At 38.0% G+C, this 18,289-nt stretch overlaps 2 protein-coding genes across 3 annotated transcripts in view; one reads left to right on the forward strand and one right to left on the reverse strand.

Moving 5' to 3' along the window:
• Positions 1–18,289, forward strand: part of LOC139949303 (ubiquitin carboxyl-terminal hydrolase 40-like) — a 40,258-nt gene that overhangs the window by 5,385 nt on the left and 16,584 nt on the right. The window contains exon 2 of one of the 2 annotated variants that reach the window (XM_071947719.1): positions 16,869–17,534. In XM_071947719.1, coding sequence (XP_071803820.1) covers positions 17,321–17,534 — 214 coding nt within the window. In that variant the 5' untranslated portion in view covers positions 16,869–17,320. Of the gene's footprint in view, positions 1–16,868; positions 17,535–18,289 lie in introns of those variants that run through there. The other variant, XM_071947720.1, reaches the window with a different exon arrangement.
• Positions 3,820–14,202, reverse strand: LOC139949304 (asparagine synthetase [glutamine-hydrolyzing]-like). Its single transcript, XM_071947721.1, has 11 exons — positions 14,061–14,202; positions 11,942–12,224; positions 11,523–11,669; positions 10,574–10,664; positions 10,034–10,216; positions 9,612–9,704; positions 9,167–9,294; positions 8,566–8,692; positions 7,675–7,882; positions 6,196–6,433; positions 3,820–6,023 (listed from the first exon to the last, which is right to left on the reverse strand). The coding sequence occupies exons 2-11, from the start codon at positions 12,188–12,190 to the stop codon at positions 5,787–5,789; spliced, it is 1,701 nt and encodes a 566-aa protein (XP_071803822.1). The 5' UTR covers positions 12,191–12,224; positions 14,061–14,202; the 3' UTR covers positions 3,820–5,786.

Below are 18,289 nucleotides of genomic sequence, written 5' to 3' on the forward strand. Positions count from 1 at the left end.
GTACCATATTAATTGACCTATATCCCAAATCCCTTGCTTTTATCACAAAATGCACGATTGTTATTAAATTTTGTGTTATGCCGCCCCACTAAATCATGTCCGGGGTTATGCAAAAAAACGTCCGGTGGACAAGCGCGGGTAAGCGAGCGTGCATACATTTAGCTTTGTCCGTCGACCAGGGGCGTTTAATTTACTGCACGCAAGGACGGTTTTGCATAATATGCAAATGTATCCGGGCGGCGGACACAATCGATGATTATGCAGCAGCGTCTGGGCGGACACGATTGCATATGCAAAACTGCACATGCAATACTCAATAAAGAATCCTTTTTGTGCTAAGTTCGTCATGACGTGTAAAACATCGATCATGAATGCATCGTCCGAAAGTTTCGGTTCCAATTTATTTTCCTCCTTGGTGTAATATGTATAATGATGATTTAGTTACAAAGTATAACACTTTCAAACCTTGTGGGGTAACCACTTCATACATCATCATTGTTTAATATTAAAATTCGATTGCCGCAACTCCTCACATTTTTTTGTACTAAAAAGCTACAGATCACGACGTAATCACAGGTTTCCGAAATGTTTCCGATCCGACAGCATGTTGATTTTTAAAGAATATGGCCCATTGTCATGAAGCTGCTTCTAAGCAGAAATTATTGTTCAACTATTATCTGCTTAGTGGAAATTATGAGCAGGTTGCCGTCACACAAAAAATATGTCACTATGTGGTCTTTTGGCTGGTAGCTGCATTCTGTTATTTGGCACTTAAAGGCAGTGTACAGTGTTCATTGTCCGTATAACTTCGCACATCACAAGCTGATGGGGCAAAGATATCACGTGTTATGATGTCATAGCGCACAACTGGACCGGCGGAGCCCACAAACCAATAACACATTGAATCATATTAACACCATGTATATTTTATTATTAGCATAATAATCGCGCATACCATAAAACATAAGCTATTGCAACGAGAATTTATTATTGGAAATACTAAATAAAGAGCACAACATTCTCAAATCAGACACTTGTCATAAACTTGTTTGAGAAACATTTCGTCTTAAAGGCAGTGGACACTATTGGTAATTGTCAAGGGCTAGCCTTCATATTTAGTTGGTGTATCTCAACATATGCATAAAATAACAAACCTGTGAAAATTTGAGCTCAATCGGTCATCGAACTTGCGAGATACTAATGAAAGAAAAAATACCCATTACTCGTCACCAAGTAAGGTTTTATGCTTATACTTATTTTGAGTAATTACCAATAGTGTACACTGCCTTTAATTATACATAATTAATTTTTGTATGAGCGGATCTCTTCATCCATTTTAGCGCATAGCTTCAATTGTCACATCAGAGATATCATCAGCAATAATCTCTTCGTCCCAGGACTGCAAAGTAAACAGAGCAAAGCGTTCAATGTTATGGATGGTCAAGTTGTGTGAGCTAGCAGAGTAAGACACATAGGGCATCAATATTTAAGCCTGTAAGCAGAACATTCTGCTTTGCAAACGTCTTGGCTAAGAATGAAAGGGGCATTACCGCTCACAGCAATGGTAACTTTATGGTGTTCTGACTGGCAAACCTATTTGTGCTTAGCAAAAGATGTGTCCTAAGCAGGTATTTGTGCTTAGGGGCTTAATGAAATTGGGCACAGTTTTCCTGCGAGCTTCTTTAATTAACAAAATATTCAAGTAATTCATTCTTAAAGATATTGAATATATTTTGAATATATTTTATAAATCAATGTTCTCTTGAAACTAACAATCAAAAGGAATAGAGCAGTTTTAAGTACCTGACGCAGCCGTCGGATCCAAACGTGTGGGCTTAAAAACTGAGCATATTTTTAGGCACTAGGATGTTTGATTTCACCCCTCAAAACGCCAAAAGCTCGGGAGGCTTCAGGCTTCGTCCTGCCTAAACCCCACCATCGCATGTTACCGAAACTGTTCCTGTAACTGACAAAGATTGATATTAGAGATCTAAATTGCTTAAAGGTTTTTCTATTTCTCTTCAACCCTCAAAACGCCTATTTTTGTTTTGTGAGCCTCCGATTTATTTGAGTTCCTTCAAATCCCAATTAAAAACCCACCTTAGTTACTCTAGATTGAATCATTGTTAATTCGAACGTTTTGTCTGTAAAACATGAAGTTTATCCTTTTGTTTGGTTGCTATTGTATTTCATTACCGCTTGGTATCGCTTAAAAAGCGCTATATAAGTAAAGGTTATATTGTTATTGTTATTATTATTCAAAAACCCTGGGTTGAAAACATCCATCCGTCCATTGCTCTATCCTCTTCATAACTTAGGATTAATCTTAGGAATTTTAATGAGTTCCGTTACCATGACGCATTGTACCCATCCTAAATTACATCCTAAACTTGAGATAGCATTTTGTGAAATCGGATGGGTTCCGTCATTATGGTCACACCCGGAGTTATAAACTTCAGTAGCAACTTACTTAAAAATGCCGAATCCAAGCCACGGACTTCCACCAAAAGGTTCCGAAGAGTCTCAAGACGACTTTGGTTGCCAGCCACCAAGGAGATGGAAACGGTTAAAATGAATATTATACGAAACATTGCGGCGGGTATCGGTCTGATGTCGTTTAATTGAATGTGGGCGCGTTGAACACCAAAACAGTAAGCCTGTTTATTGCAAAACGACGGGGTGACTATTTTTGTTATGGTACCGTGTTGTGCAAAAATAAAGGCTTCAATTTGGCTACGACCCGCCTGGGCTCGTAACACTCACTGATTTTTAAATTTGCATAAAATAGTGTTGATTTCAATAAAAAGGCAAGAATACTTGCGGGTACACCTCGGTTCATGCACCATTGTTCAAACCCCGAGGGACATGGATTATTGAACATAAACCCTGGTACTTACTTCCTGCGAATGTTGGATGTCACATTGCAACGAATAATTTGTGTAAAAAAAAAAAAAAAAAAAAAAAAATGGCACTTATTAAATGGCTACGTAACAGTTAATTGGACCAAGAAATGCCGTAACATTTTTTTTATATTTTTTATGTGAAGAACATACATCAGAAAGCAAATTGTTTTAAACATTTATATATTACCATCATCCTGTAACTATGATGATACTGGTTTGATGTTGACCTTCAAAGGTTCCACTCTTTCACACAGAAATTAAACCAAAAACAACTTTTTAAGTCATTCCTTTTAGTGTTTGCTAGTGTGAAATGTATTTAAAAAATAGTAAGAACAATTTCCACTTCAAATTGAATGGCTTTAAGACATTCAAGTAGACTAAAAAATGCCAAAATGTAACAAAAACCGTCTAGGGTTTTGACAGAAATTGATTAAAATAAAAAATAACTTGTTCAAGTAATTTTGTTGTTGTAACCTTAACTATTAAGTGTCAGATTGTTTAAGGTTCATGCAGGCTGTTCAAAAGTATGAAAGATGAAGGTCGGCGAATTTCAAATATATTTTGGGGGTTATCAAGGGGGGTGAATGGTTCCCCATTGGCAATGTTAAAACACTCATGGCACCCACTGTTAGCTTGGGTGAGACCCCCCCCCCCCCCGAATTAAGTTGGACACCTCCAATGCAAAGAAAATAGTGTTTTTTACTGAAATTACCCCCAAATCTTTACCCCTATCTTTACAGAAAAATGCTCTAAACCCAACCGATTTTTACAATTTTTGGGTCATATCTGTAGTGTTTTTATATGTAATAACATAGCATTTCTTGAACTTGCTTGTTTGGTTAAGGAACTTTGCTAGTGAATTTTAAAAATGGCATTAAAATTACGTTTTTAAATTACGCAAAATTTCCGAAATTACTGAAATTTGAATTCGATGTACTTTCTTTATTCGGGCTAGTTCAACATTGAAACTCACATTTGTAAGAGGTTATGTTGTGTACTTGAAGGATGTTAAGTTGAACATTTGGGTTTTTCAAAATTGTTGAGGTAGGGAATTTTGTATATGGGTCATATTTACCCTTATTTGGAAGCAACAAATCGTGTTTTCCAGTTTGTATTGACACTTTTGAGTTCTAACTACTAAATAGATACAAAGCATCATTGTTCTTTGACAGAAAAATACATTTTAACGAATTTGGAACATTCCATTCCTTGATAGGGGATTTTAACCCTCCCATTTCATTCATTCATTTCACTTCTCCCAACCACGTGGTTTATCTAATTGTGCACAATACGCCCTCCTTAATATGTATGCTGACGTCATATGTTAAGGGTCAAAGCGAGTCTGTGAGCGTTAGACTTTATCATGAGAAAAACAATCTTTATTTGTTTTTATTAATATTAGCTTAAGATTGGGCCACCCTGTACAGCAACAACATATGTTAAGCAATTTAATTGCATGTTCAAGAAAAACGTTCAGGACCATTTTTTAAGTTAACAAATTATTGTAATGACAAATGTGCATATAAACATTAGTGTTTTTTTTACTCAAGGGAGAACCTATTCTACTAATCACATTGACAAGTCAGTGAATGCATGCAATGGTATAGACGCTATGACGATATCAGAAACAGTTGCAGTTGTAATAGCATTTCAAACTTCTGATCTATAACACTTTTGAGACATATGACATAAATAAATCAGTTTGACCTGTTAAACCTTTTCATATTTCTGATTCACTGACATTGGAAAAAAAATGTAAAAACAGTTACTTTTGATAATACACTGTACTCTGTTAATTATAAGCCGTTTGTATTTTGGACCTTGCTAATCGTCATAAACACTTTTCAGTTTGTTGTAATATTTAGTTACATTGTTGGTTATCTGCAAAGTGAAAGGGCTTACGATATGATGATTATGTCTCGTCTTCGAAGCCACCTTTGTTGGTACAAGTACATGTACCTTTACATTGACCAACAAGACTGTTTGGTACTTTGATGAAACTGTCTTTGCTTTCAGCATAAACTGATTTGCGAAGTCTTTCTTCGTTCTCTGAACTTTCCGAAGTACGAAAGTCTTCTTCACTGGCATCTAAGTCCATATCATAATGACCTTGGCTTTTGAAAGCATAGTGCTGTTGCTGATCATAGCGAGCATTACGGATTTATTTTACACACGTCATTACACGGCGAAACGCGCAGATACAAGGGTGGGTTTCCCCGTTATTTTCTCCTGACTCCGATGACTGATTGAGCCTAAATTTTCACAGGTTTGTTATTTGATAAAGAAGTTGTGATACACGAAGTGTGGGCCTTGGACAATACTGTTTATCGAAAGGGTCCAATGGCTTTAATAAGTAAAGTTATTTCAGTATTTAAACAAAATGAATTTCGAACTTATATCTTCAGTTGGTATAATCAATCAAACAAGTGAATAGGTGCTGTAATCTTTGCTGCCCGGTGTATAAGCCGCAGAAGTTTTACTTTGGGCCAACATCAATGTATAAAATGGGACTTTATGATGAAGATCATTGTACTCTCAAAATAAAGAACTCTAAGCCGTCAGAAAACAAGCCAAGTGTGTGTTCTTCAGCCATTTAACCTTACTGGTTGCAGGCTTTTGAAAGTTTCTTGAAGGGTTTGGTATATAGCTGATAAGAGACAATAAAAGTTGCACAAGTTTAGCTCAATGTCTGTATTGATCTTCTTGCAGAAACAATTAAGATAAGTTTGAGAGCAGTTGACCATGAAAAATGTAAAGAACTGATAACTTTAACCATGCTTTAACTAGCCAACCTCCAGGCTTTAACTGGCAGAATATGAGGTGATGGTTATACACTGCTGTTCTCATCAATTCAGGCAAACTTAAGGAAAGTGTCTCTCTATTCTAAACTTCAATATCTTTCTTATCTTCATCTACATCAGATTGCTTGTAGTGTTTAAGTGCTCTTGCTGATGGATCATCTGTATATCCACACCATTTTGGCATCCACCTGTATGGAATCCATTTAGCATGACCCTTAAAGTGCTTCTCAAATACCTCACGGTAGTAATAAGATTCTTTGGTTGTTGGAGGCATGAAGGGAAATCTCTTGGGAGAATTCTCTAACATGGCGTCATCCACCTACAGAAAAAAAACAAGAAAGTAATAATAATTAGTTATTCTAGATAAATGACTCAGATTGTTGTTGATTGGATAACAGTGAAAATATGAAGCCAGCCAGTCTTACAAAGCTCCAGCTATGTCTTTTATAATCAGCCATTTAAATATTTATGAATAAAGAATATCACCATACCTCTTGGCTGACAAACTCTTGCAGACTCTCGTACCATGATTTCTTAACCGAGGAAACACCGTCACTGAATGCTTCCTTAGGTCTCCAAAGGATTTCTGATGGCAGAAGTCCTGTCCCATCAAACGCCTTCCTGAGAAGGTACTTCTCAATCCCCTGTTGAGGGCGCCTTATACTTGCAGGTAGTGACAGATAGTAGGAGGTAAAGTGATGATCAAGCAGAGGAACACGTAACTCCAAGCTAGACAACAATATCAAAATAATCATAAATAGGATACTTTACTGTGGTGTTTGCATCTGCATCTTAATGCTACTGTGCAAACTCAAATAGACTGGATATCATGCGCAGGGTTTCAACTACCGGTACTGTGCAAACTCAAATAGACTGGATATCATGCACAGGGTTTCAACTACCGGTACTGTGCAAACTCAAATAGACTGGATATCATGCGCAGGGTTTCAACTACCGGTACTGTGCAAACTCCAATAGACTGGATATCATGCGCAGGGTTTCAACTACCGGTACTGTGCAAACTCAAATAGACTGGATATCATGCGCAGGGTTTCAACTACCGGTACTGTGCAAACTCCAATAGACTGGATATCATGCGCAGGGTTTCAACTACCGGTACTGTGCAAACTCCAATAGACTGGATATCATGCACAGGGTTTCAACTACCGGTACTGTGCAAACTCCAATAGACTGGATATCATGCGCAGGGTTTCAACTACCGGTACTGTGCAAACTCAAATAGACTGGATATCATGCGCAGGGTTTCAACTACCGGTACTGTGCAAACTCCAATAGACTGGATATCATGCGCAGGGTTTCAACTACCGGTACTGTGCAAACTCAAATAGACTGGATATCATGCACAAGGTTTCAACTACCGGTACTGTGCAAACTCCAATAGACTGGATATCATGCACAGGGTTTCAACTACCGGTACTGTGCAAACTCCAATAGACTGGATATCATGCGCAGGGTTTCAACTACCGGTACTGTGCAAACTCCAATAGACTGGATATCATGCGCAGGGTTTCAACTACCGGTACTGTGCAAACTCCAATAGACTGGATATCATGCGCAGGGTTTCAACTACCGGTACTGTGCAAACTCCAATAGACTGGATATCATGCACAGGGTTTCAACTACCGGTACTGTGCAAACTCCAATAGACTGGATATCATGCACAGGGTTTCAACTACCGGTACTGTGCAAACTCAAATTTTTTAAATTAACTTTATGCTCTACGCTTTATGTAACTGTCTTGAGCACAATTTTTTGTTGATTTTTGGTGCTACATAAATTTTTTCTGATTGATTAATTGATTGATTGATTGATTGATTAATTGATTGAAGGTTGTAGTCTATAAGGTTTCTATAGTTAGTGACTCCCTGGTGTCAGATTACAGGCTACACAATTGAGCCATTGTTCTTGGCAAAAATTAGTATTTATAGTTTAACCTCTTTGATACTCACCTATGGGCCGCAGTGGTACGATCTGACCTCAACACATCAAAAAGGTACAAATCCTTGAGAAGACGTCGACTTTCAGCGTCTCCTTCTTCAAGAGAGGGTTGCTGATGGAAATAGATATATCCTTGAGCAAGCTCATCAGAACCCTCTCCAGAAAATATCACAACTCTATCCGTTTCTTTCTTGATGTAGCGAGATACCAAGTACATACCTGTAAAAGTAACAGAATATCACAAAACTAACTACCACACAAAATAGTGATGGCCATAAGTTTCGACCCAAGCAGAGTCTTTTTCAAAGGTTAATTGACAACACAACAAGCATTACAGATAATTTAGTGTAGCATAAGCAGTGAAGTGGAAATACAAGAATAGAGACAGAGAGAGAGAGAGAGAGAGAGAGAGAGTCAGAAGGCACACGGAAAAACACTACTAAGTTCAATATTGGGGCAAATTATTCTCTTGGGAAAAGGCCTGAACAACCACAGCCTCGCTACTACGGGCAGCGCGCCATATTGCCAGCTTACTCTGCATACATCTCTAACCCCTGGAAGGGAAACTCTGATCCCTGTTTTTGATTGGCTACCGGTATACACGAAGTGAGAACGTACACCACTAGGAACGAGGTTGGGACTTCTATCCACGTTTTGTGTTTTCAATTTGATGGTTATGATATTGTAGCACTTTGATTACCATGTATAAATGTCAGTTATTAAGGATGAAACTTTCTTAGTTGGCTTGAAGACTTTTGTTTGAAACATCGGTTCTAATGGCCATAGTGTACATTATTTTCATCTAATGAAACATCACTTAAAGAGACTGCTATTGAAGTTTCTTATGCAACTCAATATCTTAAATGATCTTGTGGCAAGGGAAGTAAAATAAAAGTACCCACCAACAGAGGCTCTGATTGTTGTTGTATCCCAACTTTCTAGAGAATAAATAACCTCATCCAGGGCAGCAATTCCTTCCTCTGGAGTGAAAGAAACCTCATGATGTTCACTGCCAATATGTGCTGCAACCTGTTAAAAAAGAGATTTAGCTATATTAATAGGTGTCATTAGTAAGAACTGTCAGTTCACCGCAAGCAGAATGGAAAGAAACTAGACACGAATACTACAGATAATAATACTGTTTCATTATAGCATTCCTAACATGATATCAAACAACATACGTTTGAGGGTTTTCTAATTTTTTTTTAAGGGTTTAATGAAATTCCTGCTTCTGTGTACAGTTGTTTCATACCAGCGCGGCATTTTATTGGCTTCTTATTTTAGATCTTTAATCTGTAAAGGGCCTTGAGTGTCTGTTTAGGCAGATTAGGGCGCTTTGTACTTACAGCTGACTATTATTTTTATTACTGCATAATTACTAAAAATTGCAATTTAAAATTTTGTTTTACGACCAGCCCCCGGTGCTAGTTACAGTTGAACTGGCTGTACGCTGTCTGACCATACCTATTGAGTGCTAGGACAGACGATAGACCTCTGTCTTACCTTTCTAGCAGCAAGCACATCAGGACTTCCCTCCATTCCAATAGAGTATGTCTGTATAGGGTACTGAAGTCCAGATTCTTTGGCTAACTTTACCACAAGAGCTGCTATCAAACTTGAGTCTAGCCCACCTAAAAACAAATCATATTCCACAAACCAGTAAAAAGGTGCATTATTTCAGCTATTCAAAGTTCTATGGATATTAAAGCTTTACCAAATGTAAACACTCTCAAGAAGTGACTGAACACCCATATGTTCTCAAGAGCATTTTTTATGGAATAGATTCTTTTTCAAAGCGCCTTTGAACATAAAAGTGCATACATCAATTATTTTGATTGATAATCTTTGTGTGAAATAAGCACACCTTAGTTTTGACAGACAGAATAAAAATACCAGCTGAGGTGCACTTAGAAAATGAGATTAAGTAATAAGAAGTTATAGATCTTACCAGACAAAAGACATCCAATGTGACGATGAGTCATCAGACGTTTCCGGACTGCATCGGTGACCAAGAGGCGGATATTCTCATGAATATCTTCACCTAGAATTAATTTAACAAATAATTGATAATTAACCACAATCTGAATCAACTCAAATAAAAAATAAATTAAAATAAAGGCTGGAAACCTTTTTTTAGATAAGTGCTTCGACATGTTAAATGACTGATGTATTGTTTAAAAATAACACTTGTCAGTACAATCTTTAACAAACTTCCTTTTTAAGTCATTCATGATCATAAAAGATTAATTATGCAAAAAGCATAGGGATGTTTGTATAAATATCAAAGCAATGCGAAATATCATGTTAATGACCAATTGTCAGTCATTAACTTGAGGGTAAGTTTCAAATTAAATCAGTCATATTATTTACCAAGTTTGACAGCTGTTGGGATGTCTGCCCATTTAGGCTTCTTCTCAAAGGAGTGAAACTCAACTCTCTCACAGAGTGTTACTTTGCCAGAAGTGTCAAGATCATAGCTTTCAACATTTCCAGGAGGAAATGGAATAATTTCAACATCGTGGTCTTCATCTCCATGGGCAAGCCCTAACAATCCTGAAACAAATATTGAACATAAAGCAATAATTAGGATTTCGTCATGAGAGTAAATGTAAGAAAACTATACTGGTAGCTTCAATAGAGATTTGTACTAGGACCGTTTGCTAAAATTAAAAATAATACACTTCCAAATATCTTTTTGATTTATGATAAAACTGTTACTGTTTTTACAAAATCATTTCTCATAACGTGTGCCAGGAGTGTCAAGTTGACAGATATGGCGCGTTACAAAACTTTTACCAGTCACTTCCAATCTGATTGAATTTCAATCTGATCATATTTTAATCTGATCGTATTTCAGCTTTTGCTTTAGAAAGAGAGAGAGAGAGAGATTGAAATGCAAATAACACTAACCTTTTGCCTCAGAGCAGACAGCAAGAAACCCATCATCCTTCAGGAGTCTGAACATTGGACGAATTCCATATGTGTCTCGACCAAGATAAACCTGTAAATTTGAGGGAAACCTATGTAAATACCAGGGCCCAATTTCATAGAACTGCTTAAGCTTAAAACTTTGCTTAAGCAAAAATTTTATTGCTTAGTAAAATCAGATTACCGGCCAAGACTCCACTCAATTGTTATGCTTAGTAAACAACAGCTAAATACTAGTCATAAGCAATGTATATGGCATGACATTTTGGCCAGTATGATGTGTAAAATAAGCGATCTATTTTCGTGCTTAAGCAATTTTTTTGCTTAAGCAGCTCTATGAAATTGGCCCCAGGTTGCAGGGGATGATGATGATGATGGTAACAATAGTCATCCGTCATGTACACACACTTGCAAAAAAGTGAACAACTGTAGAAGAGTAGAAACAATAAATTAAATATAGTATAAACCACTAATACTTGCAAACAACAACAGGAACGTTATAGTAAGTAAATATTACGATAATATACACAAGTTGTGAAGGAAACACAACAAGTCAAAAGATTTGTAAAGTATTCCAGTTAACCAATCCAAGCAAACAAGTAACAGGCCTGGGACACATCTTGCTACTTTAAGCATCTGAAACCTTCTCTGCAACATCTAAAACCAACTATTTTTCACTGTGCTTGCTTTTCAGGAGGGTCAGGATTCTGTTTTAGGTTTGTTTCATATCACTATGATACTTGACCTTCATGCCGATGGTGAATTAGAGTTGTAAACCCTTGTAACGTGCTACATAATTGGGTCTCAGAATTCAAAGCTTCAACCACCTATCTTTTGGGAAGAAAATGTTTATACTAAATACGTGAGTACCTTGTTTTGTGCGGCATATAAGACCTCTGTACTATTCTTATTCTTAATATTAATAACTTGCCTTCTTGGCAGCTGTGTCTAATAAACAGAAAGCAAAGACACCATCCAGCATTGAGGCTGCATACTCTGCTCCTCCTTGGGCATAGAGGTGAATAATAGCCTCACCATCACATTCAGTCAAATACTGAAAGTTGAACTGTTTCTGCACCTGAAAAGATAAGATAAAATAATATCTGGATAAAACTAAAATTTATATATCACACAATCACTACATTACAGTGGGATAACCTGCAAAAGGGGGGGGGGTCTTACCTCCCCCTTAACTGCCCCGCCCCCACCCAAATAAGATTGAAGAAAAGGAGCAGTGAATGGATTAGAATGTCTTTTTACTGTCTGAACTTGGCACCTCAATATGAACATGTCCAGTTCTGCCACTAAACACAAATTAAATATTTATCATAGAAATGGAAAGCCCCTTACAGTGCGATAATTGTAGATTTCTCCGTTGTACAGCACATAGATATGGGGATGGCTCCGGATTCTCATCGGTTGCATGCCATAGATGTCATCCACAATGACCAATCGATGGAAGGCTAGACAGCAGTTATTGTAGTGATTGATGTTCTCAATACGGAACGAGTCGGGACCTCGATGGGCTATTTTCAATGCACTGTTGCACTGTTTAGAAACATCTTGGTCGCAGCCAAAGATTGCCCAAATTCCACACATGATGTATCCTTTGTTGTCTTGTTTTCAAAGAACACTGCAGAGACAAAATAAGATTATTTATATTTATTGCCAAATTGTAAAAATAGCAAAGATCAGTAAGAAAAGGAAGCTAGCACAAGTCATTGTAAGCACAGGGAGAATGGGGGTGGTTCCGTTTCCAGATTAAGCAAAGATCAGTAAGAAAAGGAAGCTAGCACAAGTCATTGTAAGCACAGGGAGAATGGGGGTGGTTCCATTTCCAGATTAAGCAAAGATCAGTAAGAAAGGGAAGCTAGCACAAATCATTGTAAGCACAGGGAGAATGGGGGTGGTTCCGTTTCTTGATTAAGCAAAGATCAGTAAGAAAGGGAAGCTAGCACAAGTCATTGTAAGCACAGGGAGAATGGGGGTGGTTCCATTTCCAGATTAAGCAAAGATCAGTAAGAAAGGGAAGCTAGCACAAATCATTGTAAACACAGGGAGAATGGGGGTGGTTCCGTTTCTTGATTACTAAAAAAATATTGTAATAGTTTTGCTGGACATCAGTATTTAATTTCCAAGGTTAAGTTCACAAAACAAATCTATCCTTCAATTGTCTGGGAGTTAGTTTACACAAAACCAATGCAACAAAACAAAATGGAACAACAAGGTCAAACAAACAAAGCAAATCTCTGGCACAGCACACCTTTATATTTAGACAAAAAGTGATACAACAATGAATAAAAATAGAATATTGATTTGTGGTGGCACAAATCTTCTGACTAACTAAATGATTTGATTGTTTTTTTTTAATAATCAACTTTTTATGATAATCTCTTTTTTACTCATATTCAAAACAAATGTTTACTTTAAATGGTTTGAAGGTTATTTCTGTAATTGATGTGTTCTTTTACAAAGACAAAAATAGGATATGGAAATAAAATTAATTATAAATTAACTGCGTATTTAAATTGTATATATATTGTATATATATATATAAAGATATTGACAAAATTGGGAGACCACCAACATAGGGCTAGATAGCTCAGTTGGTAGAGCGCCGGCACGTTAAACCGGAGGTCGTTGGTTCAAATCCCGCTCTAGTCAATTTTTCTTTGTTCAATCCTAAAAAATCATTTAAAAATGTACCCAGTCAGTTTCCCTTGTGGTTTATTATTTGATATATATATAGCTATATATATATATATATATATATATATATATATATATATATATATATATATATATATATATATATATATATATACAATTTAAATACGCAGTTAATTTATAATTATATATAAACAAATATATTAAAAAAGTTAATCTATTGACTCATTTTAAACTAATCAATTAATCAAAAACTTGCCACTTTATTAATCAAGTACAATTTTAAAGGAATGCCATTTTGGTCTGTGAAATTCAGAAATACTTAACATTCAAATGAGTTTACTGAGTGTTTCTAAGTGTTAGGGGCTAACTGTTGTTTAGCCTTCTTGTCATTCACTTTTCAGCATACCATAGAGATTGGCACAAGAACTTTTTAAAGAAGATCATAAGTTTGCTCAGAATACAAACAAACACAAACACAAACAATTAATTAAGGCCAGCATGGATTATAAAATGCCAGTGTATAAATATTAATAACCATTGTGGTCTAATTCTAGCTGCTAGGGTAGTAGTATGTACCATGGAGGTATAAATAGATGTACATGGATGTCTAAAATAAGGAAACATATGGGAGCTGCTAAATAAAATGTCCTTCCATAGCAGTGCATAGACCATGCATTAGACTGTAGAGTAGACGCAGTATTGTTTTGTGGTGATTGATGCTGACTAAACTAGTGGTGGAAGTTGTTGTCGTTGGAACACCATAAATATATAGCATTTACAAATAAAAAACACTACAAACCTGTCATGAAAAGAGAGGCAGTCTGAACGTTGATCGTTAAAAAGGATAAATGCTCAGCGTGTGTGTATTTGCAGACCAACAAACAGCATAGAATCACCAAGCGGCGAAAGGAGGGTGAAGAAAGCAAAATATTGCTGATGAAACAACACGGTGCTCTTGCATGCACGTGTGACGCGTCGGGGTCGGGGTCATTTAAACATTGCATATTCATAACTAAAAATATAGACCAATAGGATGTAGCGAGTGTCGCAAGTGACTCCATCTCCATCTCCATTGGTTCAGTCAGCAAAATATCCTGCCGGATACATACGCTAACTTGCGCACTGCGTGTGGAAATAGACTACTACATATATTTGTTGTTGCTTACATGTCCCTTGAATTTAGCTAGAGTTGCGCTGTTCACAGCAGCCGACGAGAGTGAGTTCCAGAGTTTAACAGTTGATACGAAGAATGAATCTTTGAAGGCCCGGGCTTTATGGCTGACTTGAGTGAATTTTTGGTTGTTTCCCCTTGTATCCCTGGTGTTGGGCTGAACATAGTTGTGAAGTGGAATGTCAACCAAACCATTTTTCATCTTGTAGAGCATACATAATTTCTGTTGATTTCTTCTGTTCTGTAGTGTGTCCCATCCCAAGTCATCTAGAAGTTTAGTAACAGTTCCCGTATCCCTTTTGTAGTTTCCTGTGCAAAACCTCGCTGCTTGGCGCTGGACTCTTTCAATTGAGTTTATGTTCTGTTTTGTTGAGGGGTCCCAAGCGGATGCAGCATATTCTAGGAGTGGTCTCACTAAGCTCAAATAAGCAGTTGATTTCACTTCACTGTTACAGCTCCACAAATTCCTGCGGATAACATTCTGCACTCTTTGGGCTTTCTTGATGGACTCCTGAACATGGATGTTCCAGCTGAGAGTATTAGATATATGAACACCAAGGTATTTTTGAGATGAGACGCTGTCCAAGACTTGATTGCAAAAATTGTATTCATGCTGGGGTGGGTTTCTCTTGCCTATGGTCATGGTGCAGCACTTGTTTGGATTAAAGTTCATTAACCAAGTGTCTTGCCAGGTTTCCAAGAGTTTCAGGTCGTTCTGCAAGGTGCTGGTGTCCCCGTTGGTAGGAATTGGGGTGTAAAGCAAGCAGTCATCTGCAAAAAGCCTGGTCTGAGAGGTGATGTTGTTTGGCAGGTCGTTGATGTACAACAAAAACAAAAGTGGACCAGTGACAGTGCCTTGTGGCACACCAGAAGTGACGGCTCCTGGGAGTGATGTATGTCCATTATTTACGACTTGTTGGGTGCGCCCTGTCAGGAAGTCCTGAACCCATGTTGAGATCTCCCCACTTAATCCATAATATTGAAGTTTGGAGATAAGACGACGGTGCGGGACTTTGTCAAATGCCTTGGTAAAATCAAGCACTGCGACATCAACCAGATTGTTCTTGTTGAGTTCCATGCTAATGTCATGAATTGTGAGGATGAGTTGCGTTTCTGTTGACTTTTTGGCTCGGAATCCATGTTGAAAATCAGTTAAGATATGTTGTTTCTCCAAATGTTTCATCACATGGCTGTGTACAATATGCTCCAAAACCTTGCAAACCACTATAGTGAGTGAGACAGGACGGTAGTTTGCTGCACAGGTACGGTTCCCCTTCTTGAAAATTGATGTGATATTTGCTTCCTTCCAGTCTTGTGGTACTACACCTATGTTGATTGAACTTTGAAAGAGGTCCTGAAGTGGTGAGGCTAGCTGCTTAGCTCCAAGTTTCAGAAACCAAGGTGGAATTCCGTCTGGACCTGGTGCTTTGTTGGGCTTAAGCTCGCTAAGGAGCTTTTCAACTCCCTCTTTGGTGATGATGAGCTGACCAATCTGTTTGTACGGGCTAGCTCCAAGTCGGGGCAACTCCCCAGGAGGCTCCTTGGTAAACACACTCTGAAACTGTTCATTCAAAATGTTCGCCTTCTCTGTATCATCGGTGATGATCTTTCCATCTTTCTCAAGGTCTGCAACTCCTGGGTTTTCTTGCCTTAACTTTTTGATAAATGTCCAGAATTTTTTAGGCTCCTCCTTGATGGCGGATCCCAAGGTTTCTCTGATGTATGTAGAGCGGTTATTTTTTATGAGTTTGTGTGTATTTCTCCTGAATTCACGAAAGACTTCCCAATCAGAGGCCTTTCCTGATTTGATGGCTTTATTGTATAGACGTTGCTTCTTCTTAACAGCTCGTCTTAGTGTCCTGTCAAACCAGGGCAAGTTGAAACGGCTAGATGTCATCTTGTGAGGAACACATTTTTCCATGGTTTGGAGAATTGCTGTCTTGATGCAGTCCCATTTTTCAGTTACAGTCTTCCCTTTGTTGGTTTTAAAATACTGGTCCGAAAAATCTTCCAAGGCTTGTGTGACGCCATCAGTGTCAGCTTTGTCGCGCAAGTAGACCTTTCACAATTTACTTTGCATAATAAAAAGAGGTTTGCACACTGTGGTATTGTTATTTATGTGCGTTCTCCCGCCCCACGGACCCCCAACCTTGCTCATCACGAAAGATGAGTTAAATCGCAACCAGCTAAACAATAAAGTAAAATACACGTTATTATAAGCATCTTTTCGTTGAATAATTCATGGTGGAGGATATTTCCTTCCTCCGTCCATGGTTCGAGCTCAGTCAGTTTTCTAAAAATGTGAGTAGTACTTTTTTTAGCAGTTTTAGAAATTTGAAAGTTAATTATTTTACATACAAAACGTGTAAAACAAAACAGAGTACACAGTTTCGGATGTTTCTTTTGAAGATCTCTCTCTCGTGTATCATGTCTCAGCAGCCTCAGACAGTTTCCGAATACTAGAAACAAAGGCCGTTTACGAAACGGCGACTTCGGGTTAGGATGGTTACGGCTATAGCAAGATCACGCGCATCTTCGTGTTATTCAACGCAGACGCACTGATATTGTAGCCGTAGCTAGCCGTAGCCGGCCGAAGTCGCCGTTTCAACACACTCGCCTCTCGAAAAGCAGACGACGAGCGACGGCGACTGACTGCTGTGCCGTGATGAAATCCGCCACTTGAGGGCGCCATCTGACACTTAGTGTGCGTAATGAAGCAAAGACATGAATGACGTCTCCCGATAATTTGGTAAGAAACTTTTTACCTGAAAATGAACAAAATTCGTTATAATTTTGCTTGAAAAAAATTGACTTGTACAATTCGGGTTTTGACGAATAGATGAACTCAGGGAAACCATTTACGAAGTTATATATGTGTAATTTTAACCATGTTTGGAGATTTGTTCGACGACACGGCTGAGGGAATTTCCCCGACCGTGAAATGTGGTGGCGGTGCCAGCAGCAGTGGTGGTGGTGGGACATCTCTAACGCCGATCACGGCACCGCGATCTAGCTGTGGACTGGCCGGAATTAACAATCGTGGGGCGACGTGCTACATGAATGCTCTGTTACAAACCTTGTTATTTACGCCAGAATTTAGAGGTATGGTATGCGTTTATTACACAAACAAGAAATAAACCAACGAACACCACCCAAAACCCCCCAACAAACAAGCTGACAAAATCAAGTAAAACATATTATTCTTTTTAGGAATGTTCCCTGTCCTGACAATGACGATAGTATTTTTAGAAATACTATGGAGGGTAATGATCAATATATGTATGGACAAGGAAGTTGGGGGGGGGGGGGTTAGTTTCTAGAAGTTCTAGAAACTAAGGCTCGAGAGTCTTATACTAGGCCTATAGAGGAAAAGTTTCCGTATGGCGCCACCACTTTTTCATTCGAAAATGAAATAATACAGTATCTAATTTACCTCAATGAGTTATCCCTTTTTGTAAAAATGAGTGAAAAAGTGGTGACGCCATACGGAAAGTTATCCCTTATAGCTTTCAGAAGAGTAGAGTAGGGAGGGGGATTTTGTTCCAAGGAGGAAGTATAGGGCCATAAACCTAAATATTTACTGTCTTTTGACTTGTTGTGATGCTACTTACTACTTACTACTTACGGTTTAATGGGTATATTAATTAGGCATAGCCTTTGTGACCCCATATCCTATCTTTTCCTCCTTACAGTGAGTATCCAGTTTTGACTTGAATCTAGCAACAGTTTTGGCATCCACTGTAGCTTGTGAAAGGGAGTTCCATATGTTTATTACTCTTTGGGTGAAGAGTATATGTATAATTCTTTTTTTTTTGTCAGTGGAAGCTTAAACATGTTAACAATACTCTAATCCTTTC

The sequence above is a fragment of the Asterias amurensis genome, chromosome 16 (genome assembly GCF_032118995.1).
Source record: "Asterias amurensis chromosome 16, ASM3211899v1".
Taxonomy (NCBI): domain Eukaryota; kingdom Metazoa; phylum Echinodermata; class Asteroidea; order Forcipulatida; family Asteriidae; genus Asterias; species Asterias amurensis.

Bases quoted from the DNA above. Each gene is read 5' to 3' on its own strand.
- LOC139949304 (XM_071947721.1), bottom strand. From the start codon at position 12,190: ATGTGTGGAATTTGGGCAATCTTTGGCTGCGACCAAGATGTTTCTAAA. The intron at 10,217-10,573 runs GTTAGTGTTATT...TATTTGTTTCAG, and splicing joins TGTCTGCTCTGAGGCAAAAG to GATTGTTAGGGCTTGCCCAT. The intron at 6,434-7,674 runs GTGAGTATCAAA...ATTGTTGTCTAG, and splicing joins CGTACCACTGCGGCCCATAG to CTTGGAGTTACGTGTTCCTC.